Source organism: Acinonyx jubatus, chromosome B1 (genome assembly GCF_027475565.1).
Source record: "Acinonyx jubatus isolate Ajub_Pintada_27869175 chromosome B1, VMU_Ajub_asm_v1.0, whole genome shotgun sequence".
In the NCBI taxonomy this organism is placed as follows: domain Eukaryota; kingdom Metazoa; phylum Chordata; class Mammalia; order Carnivora; family Felidae; genus Acinonyx; species Acinonyx jubatus.
The window spans coordinates 169,439,467-169,452,818 of NC_069382.1; the positions used below are offsets into that span (position 1 = coordinate 169,439,467).

At 34.8% G+C, this 13,352-nt stretch overlaps 1 protein-coding gene across 3 annotated transcripts in view; it reads left to right on the plus strand.

The window, feature by feature from the left end:
• TMEM156 (transmembrane protein 156) overlaps positions 1-13,352 on the plus strand; it is a 56,625-nt gene that overhangs the window by 15,736 nt on the left and 27,537 nt on the right. For all 3 annotated transcript variants that reach the window (XM_053217457.1, XM_015080498.3, XM_015080500.3), the window contains exons 2-3: positions 10,095-10,364; positions 11,885-12,145. In XM_053217457.1, the coding sequence (XP_053073432.1) occupies positions 10,095-10,364; positions 11,885-12,145 (531 nt within the window). The remainder of the gene's footprint in view (positions 1-10,094; positions 10,365-11,884; positions 12,146-13,352) is intronic.

The following is a 13,352-nucleotide window of genomic DNA, read 5'->3' on the forward strand; positions in this document are numbered from 1 at the left end:
ATAAGACTAGTGGCAGACCTATCTACTGAAACTTGGCAGGCCAGAAAGAAATGGCAGGAAATCTTCAATGTGATGAACAGAAAAATATGCAGCCGAGAATCCTTTATCCAGCAAGCCCGTCCTTCAGAATAGAAGGAGAGATAAAGGTTTTCCCAAACAAACAAAAACTGAAGGAATTCATCACCATTAAACTAGCCCTACAAGTGCTCCTAAGGGGGATTCTATGAGTGAAATGTTGTAAGGACCACAAAGTACCAGAGACATCACTACAAGCATGAAACCTACAGACATCACAATGACTGTAAACCCATATCTTTCTATAATAACGCTGAATGTAAATGGACTAAATGCTCCAACCAAAAGACATAGGGTATCAGAATGGATAAATAAACAAGACCCATCTATTTGCTGTCTACAAGAGACTCATTTGAGACCTGAGGACACCTTCAGATTGAAAGTGAGGAGATAGAGAACTATCTATCAGGCTACTGTAAGTCAAAAGAAAGCTGGAGTAGCCATACTTATATCAGAAAAACTAGACTTTAAATTAAGGGTGTAACAAGAGATGAAGAAGGGCATTATATAATAATTACAGGGTCTATCCATCAGGAAGAGCTAACAATTATAAATGTCTATGCACCAAATATGGGAGCCCCCAAATACATAAGCAACCTTATTGATAAGAATGTGGTAATTTCAGGGGACTTTAATACTCCACTTATAGCAATGGAAAGATCATCTAGACACAGTATCAATAAAGAAACAAGAGCCCTGAATGATACATTGGATCAGATGAACTTGACAGATATATTTAGAACTCTGCATCCCAAAACAACAGAATATGCTTTCTTCTCGAGAGCACATGGAACATTCTCCAAGATAGATCACATACTGGGTCACAAAATAGCCCTTCATAAGTATGAAAGAATTGAAATCATACCATGCACACTTTCAGACCACAATGCTTTAAACTTGAAATCAACCACAGGAAAAAGTCTGGAAAACCTCCAAAAGCATGGAGGTTAAAGAACACCCTACTAAAGAATGAATGGGTCAACCAGGCAATTAGAGAAGAAATTTAAAAATATATGGAAACAAATGAAAATGAAAATACAACAATCCAAACACTTTGGGATGCAGCGAAGGCAGTCCTGGGAGGAAAATACATTGCAATCCAGGCCTATCTCAAACAACAAGAAAAATCCCAAATACAAAATCTAATAGCCCACCTAAAGGAAATAGAAGCAGAACAGCAAAGACACCCCAAACCCAGCAGATGAAGAGAAATAATAAAGATCAGAGCAGAAATAAACAATATAGAATCTAAAAAACCAGTAGATCAGATCAATGAAACCAAGAGTTGGTTTTTTGAAAAAATAAACAAAATTGATAAACCTCTAGCCAGGCTTCTCAAAAAGAAAAGGGAGATGACCCAAATAGATAAAATCATGAATGAAAATGGAATTATTACAACCAATCCCTCAGAAATACAAGCAATTATCAGGGAATACTATGAAAAATTATATGCTAACAAACTGGACAACCTAGAAGAAATGGACAAATTCCTAAGCACCCACACACTTCAAAAACTCGAACAGGAAGAAATAGAAAACTTGAACAGACTCATAACCAGCAAAGAAATTGAATAAGTTATCAAAAACCTCCCAACAATAAGAGTCCAGGACCAGATGGCTTCCCTGGGGAATTGTACCAGACATTTAAAGCAGAGATAATACCTATCCTTCTCAAGCTGTTCCAAAAAATAGAAAGGGAAGGAAAACTTCCAGACTCATTCTATGAAGCCAGCATTACTTTGATTCCTAAACCAGACAGAGACCCAGTAAAAAAAGAGAACTACAGGCCAATATCCCTGATGAATATGGATGCAAAAATTCTCAATAAGATACTAGCAAATAGAATTCAACAGCATATAAAAAGAATTATTCACCATGATCAAGTGGGATTCATTTCTGGGATGCAGGGCTGGTTCAACATTCGCAAATCAATCAATGTGATACATCACATTAATAAAAGAAAATATAAGAACCACATGATCCTGTCAATCAATGTGGAAAAAGCATTTGACAAAATTCAGCATCCTTTCTTAGTAAAAACCCTCGAGAAAGTCGGGATAGAAGGAACATACTTAAACATCATAAAAGCCATTTATGAAAAGCCCACAGCTAGTATCATCCTCAATGGGGAAAAACTGAGAGCTTTCCCCCTGAGATCAGGAACACAACAGGGATGTCCACTCTCACCGCTGTTGTTTAACATAGTGTTGGAAGTTCTAGCATCAGCAATCAGACAACAAAAGGAAATCAAAGGCATCCAAATTGGCAAAGATGAAGTCAAGCTTTCGCTTTTTGCAGATGACATGATATTATACATGGAAAACCCAATAGACTCCACCAAAAGTCTGCTAGAATTGATACATGAATTCAGCAAAGTCGCAGGATACAAAATCAATGTACAGAAATCAGTTGCATTCTTATACACTAATGAAGCAACAGAAAGACAAATAAAGAAACTGATCCCATTCACAATTGCACCACGAAGCATATACCTAGGAATAAATCTAACCAAAGATGTAAAAGATCTGTATGCTGAAAACTATAGAAAGTTATGAAGGAAATTGAAGAAGATAAAAAGAAATGGAAAAACATTCCCTGCTCATGGATTGGAAGAATAAATATTGCCAAAATGTCAATACTACCCAAAGCTATCTACACATTCAATGCAATCCCAATCAAAATTGCACCAGCATTCTTCTCGAAACTAGAACAAGCAATCCTAAAATTCGTATGGAACCACAAAAGGCCCTGAATAGCCAAAGTAATTTTGAAGAAGAAGACCAAAGCGGGAGGCATCACAATCCCAGATGTCAGCCTCTACTACAAAGCTGTCATCATCAAGACAGCATGGTATTGGCACAAAAACAGACACATAGACCAATGGAATGGAATAGAAGCCCCAGAACTAGACCCACAAAAGTATGGTCAACTAATCTTTGACAAAGCAGGAAAGAATATCCAATGGAAAAAAGACAGTCTCTTTAACAAATGGTGCTGGGAGAACTGGACAACAACATGCAGAAGAACGAAACTAGACCGCTTTCTTACACCATTCACAAAAATAAACTCAAAATGGATAAAGGAACTGAATGTGAGACAGGAAACCATCAAACCCTAGAGGAGAAAGCAGGAAAAAACCTCTCTGACTTCAGCCGCAGCAATTTCTTACTTGACACATCCCCACAGGCAAGGAAATTAAAAGCAAAAAGGAACTATTGGGACCTCATGAAGATGGAAAACTTCTTCACAGCAAAGGAACCGATCAACAAAACTAAAAGGCAACCAACAGAATGGGAAAAGATATTTGCAAATGACATATCGGACAAAGGGCTAGTATCCAAAATCTATAAAGAGCTCACCAAACTCCATACCCAAAAAACAAATAATCCATTGAAGAAATGGGCAGAAGACATGAATAGACATTTTCTAAAGAAGACATCCAGATGGCCAACAGGCACATGAAAAGATGCTCAACGTCACTCCTCATCAGGGAAATACAAATCAAAACCACACTCAGATACCACCTCACGCCAGTCAGTGGCCGAAATGAACAAATCAAGAGACTATAGATGCTGGTGAGGATGTGGAGAAACGGGAAGCCTCTTGCACTGTTGGTGGGAATGCAAACTGGTGCAGCCGCTCTGGAAAACTGTGTGGAGGTTCCTCAAAAAATTAAAAACGTATCTACCCTATGACCCAGCAATAGCACTGCTAAGGATATACCCAAGGGAAATAGGAGTGTTGATTCATAGGGGCACTTGTACCCCAATGTTTATAGCAACACTTTCAACAAGAGCCAAATTATGGAAAGAGCCTAAATGTCCATCAACTGATGAATGGATAAAGAAATTGTGGTTTATATACACAATGGAATACTACGTGGCAATGATAAAGAATGAAATATGGCCTTTTGTAGCAATGTGGATGGAAGTGGAGAGTGTTATGTTAAGTGAAATAAGTCAGACATAGAAAGACAGATACCATATGTTTTCACTCTTATGTGGATCCTGAGAAACTTAACAGAAGACCATGGGGGAGGGGAAGGGGAAAAAAAAGATTAGAGAGGGAGGGAGTCAAAACATAAGAGACTCTTAAAAACTGAGAACAAACTGAGGGTTGATGGGGGGTGGGAAGGAGGGGAGGGTGGGTGATGGGCATTGAGGAGGGCACCTGTTGGGATGAGCACTGGGTGTTGTATGGAAACCAATTTGACAGTAAATTTCATATTAAAAAAAAATAAAAATAAATAAAAAATTAAAAAAAGAATCTAATTGGATAAAAATGATCAAACATGTATAAAGGTGTGTAAAATTATCAAATTAGATATACCTGGAATACAAGATGAGTTAGCATTAGCAAACCTAATAACGTAATTCACTGTATTAACAGATTAAATAAGAAAGAACACACAATCATCTCAAAGTTCTTGAATGAGCATTGAATTATATTCAACAGCCCTTGTAATGAAAAACCATTAGCAAACTAGGAATAGAAGCGAGCTTCCTTAAACTGATCTCCAAAAATGATTATATGAAATATTATTCCCAGTGATGAAATGTAAGTATTCTTTAAGATCAAGAACAAGCAAAGATGCCCTCTCTCAACATGTCTATTCTTCATGGTACTAGGGGTCCTGGTAGTGCAATAAGAAAAGTAAAAGAAATAAAAGTTATGAGGATTGGAAATCAATAAATAAGATTGTTTTTATTTGTAGTTGGTAAGCATATCTGCATAGAAAGTCCAAAAGATTTATACAAAATAAAAGTTAATAAAGAAGTTTATAAGTGGCAAAAAATAAAATTGATGTTCAAAAGTCAATTGTATTTCCATATGCCACTAACAAACCTAAAACACACCCTTAAACGATACTGTTGGCCCTAACAACAAAAAGTAAGGAACCCAGGAGGAAATCTAACAAAAGGTATATGGGGTATAATGTAGAGAGATCATTGAAAGATGTCAAAGAAAGCCCAGATAAATAGAGAAAGGAAGGAAGAAAAAAGCGACAGGAGGAACTCAATATCTTATCTCTCTTTTCCAATGGATTTCAGGGTTCAAGTCAGAATCACAGCTAGGTTCTGATCTTAACAAGCTGATTCTAAAATTTATTGTAAAGAGCAAAGGGCCAAGAATAGCTAAGACACTTTTAAAAGAAATGAACAAGGTGAGTGGACTTTTCCTATCAGATATAAAAGCTTTTTTATGAAGCAAAAGTAATTAAGTCAGTGTAATTTGCCAAGACAGAAAAATGGATTAATGGAACAAAATTGAGATCCCAGAAACACACTCATATATCCACGGGTACTTGATATATGTCAGAGGTGTCTTTATGGGTAGCGAGGAAAAGATAGTCTACCCAATAAATGCTAATGCAATTGATTATCACATGTGGAAAAAATTAACGTGGCTTCCTACTTCACACTGTACCCAATTCCAGATAGATTAAGAACAAAAATGTAAAGGCAAAACTTTAAAACTTTTAGAAGTTCATTTTAACTTTAAGGGAAAAGGATTTCTTAAGGCACAAAGCACAAATTGTAAAGAAACGATTGACAGATTTGCTGCATTCAAACTTAGAGCTTCTTTTATCTAAAAGATCATAAAGAAAATGAATTGATAAGGCATAATCTGTGAGAAGTTATCTTGACAAAATATTTAAAGACCTTCTTAAAATTTTAAATAGAAATTTTAAAGAACTCCCAAACAGTAATAAGAAAAGAAAAACAACCTAACAGAAAAATATGTCAAAATAGAAAAAACAAGAAAAAACACTTTGAAACATAGTGAGATTCTAGTTAATACTCACTGAATTGGCAAAACTTGAAAGGCCTTGGCCAATATGTATTGTCAATAGGAACCTTTATACATCACACAAAAGAATATAAATTGGTACAATCACTTCATATAACAATTTGGCATTTTCTAGGAAAATCAAAGATACACATACTGAAAACCCAGCAATTTTACTCAGTATGTATACTAGAGAAAATGGCAGATATGTTCATCAACATTCATAATAGCATTATTCAAACATAAAATTTACTGAGATAAGACTTACATATAATAAAATGCTCTAATTGTAAGTGTATAGTTCGAGGTTTCACAAATGTTCACACCAATGTAACTACCACCACAATCAAGATATAACACTTTCTAAAACCCCACAAAGGTCCCTCTTTCTCCTCTGCAGAAAAACCCTTCTCCCACTGTCAATATATTTTTCCATTTCCTAGGATTTCATTTAAATAGAATAATAAACTATGTAATCATTTGTATCAGGCTTCTTTCCCTTGGCATAATGTATTTGAGTTTCATTGTGTACATGTTGTTGTTTGGATCAGTATTTTCTTGCTTTTTGTTGCTGAATAGTATAGTCCATTATAAAGGTATGCCAGGAATTGCTTATATATTCACTAGTTGCTGGGCTTTTGGATTGCTTCCAGTTCATGGCTATTACAAATAAAAAAGCTGCCATGAAAATTCATGTATAGGTATTTTTATTTCTCTTGTGTAAATTTCTAGGAGTAGAATTATTGGGTCATATACAAAGTATATATTTAACATATAAAAGATGGAAATCTGTTTTCCAAAGTGGTTGCACTATTTTATGTTCCCACTGGCAATGTATGAGGGCTATAGTTCATAGCAGCATTATTCATAACAATAAAAATAGAAAGAACCCAAATGTTTACTGTCAGAAGAATAAACAACTTGTGGTATATTCATTCAAAACAATACTACAGACAATTAAATTAACTATAGCTATATGCAGCGACATGACTAAAACATATTAAACAAAAAAGGTAAGTCATAGATGAATACATATAGTATATTCCATATATATATGTATACACACACACACACACACACACACACAAACACATTTCCAAAATATGTTAAATGAAACACTGTTATTTAGGAATATGTACATCTTGGAAAGACTCTAAGATAAAGCAAAGGAGTGATAAACACAAAATTCATGATTGTGGTTAACCTCTTGGAAAGGAATATGTAGGGATGAGAAGGGATAGGGTGCTTCAAAGATATTGGTAATATTAATATCCTTAATCTGCATGATAGATATATGGGTGTTTGTTTATTTTTATCATTCTTCAACTGACACGACACATTTTACATATGCTTATATATGATAAAGCTTTATCATAAAAATTAAAAAAGAAAATAAAGGTAGTTGATGTTTTTATAGCCTTACTCTCTGGCTTTCTTAAAAAAAAAAGTTTGACTTGGGCATTTGTCCTATAGTGTAATGTATTTTTTTTTTTTAAGTTTATGTATTCATTTTGAGAGGGGGGAGACAGAGACAGAGACAGAGAGGGCAAGCATGAGTGGGGTAGGGGCAGAGAGAGAGGGAGAGAGAATTCCAAGCAGACTGTGTGCTGACACAGCACAGAGCCTGATGCAGGGTTTGAACCCATGAACTGTGAGATCACGACCTGAACTGAAGTCAAGAGCCAGAGGCTCAACCAACTAAGCCACCCAGGTGCCCCTGTAATGTTTTTTCCTAATTCTACTTAATATTCTATATACTTATGCTGAGAGATTGCAGTCATAGTACTGGAGTAATTCTGGAATGCATTTCTATCTATGGGAGTGAGAATTTAGATGTCTGACTGCCAGCAATATTAATGGCAGTAGTTAAATTCATATATCCTTGTTTTTGGAGATGAGAAAATAGGCCACCTGATAACAAAAATGATTGAGTACAATTTAATATTTCTTAAAATTATACCAGGGAAGGATATATCCTCTATTTATTTCCTTTCCAATTGAATTATTTAAAACTAAGGTTTAAAAACCATCATAATTACCTCATAGTCAAATATAAAGGATATAGCATTAATTCCAGAAAGCCTAGCTGGTCACTTATTGGATAAGATGATTGTAATATTCACAGCAAAAATTTCCCTATCTAGATTGTATCATAGGAACACAAATTCAAGAAATGGAAAATTTTGTAAGATGAAAAATGCCAGTAAGTAAAATGGAAACATGGCAAGAGATGTTTTTGTGTCTTTTAATAGTATAAAAAAACTATAGGTTATAGTGTTCCATCAGATTGTACATTTCTTTCTCCTTCCTGGGACATTATTATTGAAGAAAATAGTTTTAAAAATTAGTTACAATTCAATCATAACATTGTTTATAAATATATTAACAAATATGTTAATAAAATTGTGGATTTGAGTAAAATATCATCTCCCCCCCCCAAAAAAACCCTTTATAGCAATGCAAGTATGAAATGTGTTTATAGCTAGAAATCACATGTGAATCATTATAGAAACAATTTCAAATGTAGAGGACTGAAAACAAGCCTCTAATTTTATTAAATAATAAAAATATAACCATCAGTAATGAGACACGTATGGAATTATTATTAAAATACAAATTCCACAAATAAAAAATTCTTTAATACCAATCGATAGCCTGGGTTTCTTTTAATATTGAACCAAGATGTATGACTAGTAGTAATCACTGTAAGAATTGAAGTAATTCTTTCATCATACTCCACATTACTTGAAAAACTAAAACATTTATTTTGCCCTATGTGATTATATGAGAAATGGTAAAGAAAGTCACATAAAGGGACAATTGAGTTATTTTTTCCTACTAGCAAATGACTGTCACACTAGGAATACCTGAGAGAGAGAGCTTACCTATTCCTTACATGATCATTACTGCTAAATAGGGATTCTCAGTTTTTATATAGTGAGTTTTAATTACTTATGCGAATTATTTCACAGATAATTCTACCTTAAATGCAAGTTGAATTTTTAATTTTCACTTTGGAATATAGGTTTGAATTTTAAATAATATACATCTGTACAAATTTCAAAAGTGTTTTCATATGTACTATACCACTTGATGCTACTATAATCTGATGAGGTTAGCAGGATCTAGAGGTCTTATCTCTATTTTGCTGATAACAAAACAAGACTTACAGAGATTAAGTAAATTGTCCAAGTATCTTGCCTAATGACAGATATAGCTCTAGAGTCCTTGTCTTATTTTGAATACAATGTTCTTTCTTTTATACCATCATTTCCATATCTAATGTTTGTCTTCAGGCAAAAATAAAAATTAGGGTGTCACTCTGTTAAATGTCATCTTTGGAGGTTCAGATAGGTTGAATAATGGCTACCCAAAGATATCACGTGCTAATGCCTGGAACTTGTGTTACCTCATAAGGAAAAAAGGTCTCTACAGATATGGTTAACTTCAGGATCTTGAGATGGGGAGATTATCCTGTATTACCCAGGTGGAACCTAAATTCAATCACAATTGTTATATAACATGTTATAAGAGAGGCAGAGGGAGATGACACAGACAGAAGAGTAGAAGACAGGACAGAGGAGAAAGCAATGTGACCAGAAACACGGAGATTGGAGTGATGTGGCCACAAGCTAAGGAATGCCAATGGCCACCAAAAATTGGAAGAGGGTGGCCAGAAACAGATTCTTCCTCAGAGCCTTCAAAGGGACAGTGGTCCTGCAGACACCCAGATTTCAGACCAATAAAACGGATGTTTGAACTTCTGGTTTCTAGAGTTGCAAGAGAATAATTTCTCTTGTTTTAAACTACCGAGGTTGTAGTAATTTGTTACAGCAGCCCTTGGAAACTAATACAGACTTACTGTTCAAGATTTTCATTCCCTGTTCAATTCTGTGCAATTGACTTAAACCTCTATTTGGGGACAGATGGATTTGGAGGAACCCAAGCTTTGTTCATTAAAACTTTCCCAGAAGAGAGACGGTTAAATGTTAAGGTTTCCAAGAATGTCTCAATTTCTCTTCCCTGAAAATTAATAGGGAATGTTGACAAATTTTTAAAGGAAATATTTAAATGAAATAGATGTTGTTAATTCATGTAAAAACATTCTTGTCACTGACAAGCTGAAATATACTGTGTCTGCCTAAGAAAAACCAGGCACTTGTTATGTATTTACTTGAATGACAAAAACTCAGGATTTCATAGTAAACACATTTTTTTTTTCCTTTATAGGAAATATATTGGAGCTATCATGTCTGGAAGTGTGTTTACAACCTAATTTCAACTATTCACTCCCCTCTTTAAATTTTTCTTTTGTGACTTTTCTGAAACCAATAAAAGAAACTCAGACTATTATGGGAATCTTTCTAAATCACTCCAACTTTCAAAACTTCACCAGAATTTGCCAAGGCATCACGAATGAATTTAAAATGTGCTCCTCATGTTTGGCTTGTGAGTCCACAAAACTCATGGATTTTATTTCTCAGGAACAAACATCAAAAGGTAAAAGTAAAGAGAAAGTGATAATAAAATTTGTCAAGGATAAACCACTTTATTCTGTTAAAAACGTAATAAACCATTTCATTTTAAATCCAATGGTATTGGAACAATCAGCAGTGTGGCTCTTGATGAGTGGCTTGCAGGGCTTTGGGACATTACTCGTTCTTGGTTTACTTTACCAAACCAAAATATCTATTCTTAAAATACATCAAAATGCCACCACAATTTATGTAATTTGATGGTTAAAAGATTATTTAGCATGCTTTCTTCAAAGGTATCGAAGTTTTAAAAATTAAAAAAAAGTCTAAGTAAACCTATAGGTTCTCACAGTAGAATCGAACTTTGATTCCTTAAGGAGTCATTGAATCCTTGATACATTTGTACCTAGTCCTACCTAACATTTATCCACTGAATATGCATTGTCTTTTCACTTGTCTAACTATCCAGTGAGCCTCCTGATGCTGGAGACTTTGTCTTTGTTCACTATATTTCTAGATCTTAGCAGAATGCCTAACACTAGATGCTTAATAAATATTTGTTTAAAGAATGAAAAAATAAAAGAATAACTGTATTATGTGTAATGTTTAACTGAATCTCACATCTATTTTGAGAATGAATATATATTATTTAATTAAATCAAATCAACTTGTATCATTGAGAAATTAAATAATTCACTTGTAGTCATAAAATACACTAGTGGCCTCAGGCCCAAGCATCAGATTTATTATTTATACCTATTCAGTGAGATTGCTGCCTGGATCTCTCCATATTGGCATTTTTTCTATTCTTTCAGAATGGGAATGAGATTTCTTGGTATTGACTTTAGATGAAGTATAAAAGAGGTACCTTTTTCTGGGTTCTTATTCAACTAGTGCTGCAACTATTGCAGGATTCTAGGTCAAATTCACCAGAAAGCAAATTGGGAAAGTACCTTTATGGTGATAGAGAACTAAGAAGTGTTTTAAGGGTTGGTCACTCATAGATGCTACTTCTCTGCCTCCTTGAAATGTCAAACAGTGCATTGATAAATTATTCCAGTTGCTATGGTTGTGTAACATTTTACCTCAAAACTCAGTGGTTTAGAACAACAGCAATCAATTTATTATTTTTCTTTCTTTCTTTCCTTGCATTATTTATTTTCTTTCCCTTTCTTTCTTCACCCCCCCCCCCCATTCCTCTTCTCCTCCTCCTTCTCCTCCTCCTTCTTCTCCTTCTTCTCTGGCTGACCAGGGATTCAAAATGGGCATAACTAGGCATTTCTCTCTTGGAGCATTATAATCTGTCCCACAAATCATCAGGGAAACGTTTGTATTTTCCTTGAGATGCCCCAATTCTATTTCAACCCAAATGTCACCTGGTTTTCACAATCTTAAAATATGTAAGCACTTTAATCATTATTTTTAGTGCAGGGAGCTTCTCATTTCTACTTTGTAGAGGAAGCAAGGGATTTAGTTTTGAGTAGTGTGTGCTTTCTTACTACGTATTACTATGTTGCAAATAACATTTTCCTAATCTCTTCCCAGTTCTTACCATGAAAGGATCAACGGAAGTGAAGGCAAATGACTTTCATTCACCTTGTCGACATTTTAACTTCACTGTAGCTCCTATAGTTGACCACTTGGAAGAACATAACATTACATGTAATCTTAAAACCCACACCAGAACGTCAGCAATTGTGGAAGAAGATCCAAAGGAGGAAAAGTCTATGAACCATACTTGTAGGATTATGGAATACCTGAATAATTGTACACACATTTCTCTGCACCTAGAAAAGGATGTCAAAAGTATGTATTTAAGGAAGTTAGAGGGAAAGAGAATTGGACACAAACTTAAATAAAGGCTAACACATTAACTTCACTAAAAGTTAAATAGTTGAATTTTGTTGATGAAATAGTATGACTGGAAAGAATGTTAGCCCTTTTATCTGTTTATTTTTTGCTTTTCATGGGGTCTAGCAGTACCCAGAGTCTGAGGAGGCATCTGCGGGTTGTGATTTGAGGGGCACTAGAAAGACCTCAGAGTAACTTTGGACATGCCTATTAGCTGTGCTTGATGTAACACCACCACACCTAGGTATTAAAGGGTGAAATTTATTTTTAAAGGCAAACATTCATGTACATTCTGATGGGCTGTGAAAACTTTATTTTGAATTGACTTAACATGATTTCTCCTAAAGTTGAGACTGAGGACTGGATAAAATTGGATTTTTCATGCAAAGCATGGAGATAAGCAGGGTGGAGGTTAGGTACTCTGGGTCACTGGATGGCTCTGAGGGAAAGGTAGGAGTCCAAAAGATAAAACTTAGACATATCTTACTTCCCTTTTAAGCTTATTAGCTTCCTAGGTACCCTATTCTGAATTGCCAGAATTGATCCTTTCTTCTAGGCAGTGTGCCCCACTTCACCCATAAAATCTACTTTTGAGAACATTTTATGATATAACCATTTAATAAGTGCCTACTGTATGCCAAGCAATGTGCTAACATTAGGGACACAAAAATAGATGAATGTAAAGTGGTCAAGCAAGTAAATTCAGTGTGACAGGTGCTATGGTAGAGTAAGTTGCTGTGCTTTTTGATATTTCAGATATATGGAAGCCTTTCATATTGCCTTAGAATGCTTTAAAAGCTTTAATTTTTCAGATAAAATTATTTAGAAAATATTATATATATCTTAAAGCAAACACAACTATATAATACATATGCATTTTTAAAGTAAAATATGAGGCTTCAAAGGAATTTCTCTTGTGAGTTAGTCTGCAGGGCCCTACAGCCTCTGCAGTTAGTGGGTATTTCAAGATGTGTGTATAGGGTAAGAGAGAAGATCTGAACAGAGGGGTCAGTTCCCTTGGGTTCAGGAGTGAGATTGGAAGGTAGGCTTTGGAAGGACTGCATAACAATGATGAAATCTGAAAGATAAAGAGGTTTGCATTATAAATATTAAAAACTTATATTTCTTTCAATGTATCCATCTAATTGCTTTTTATGTTTTC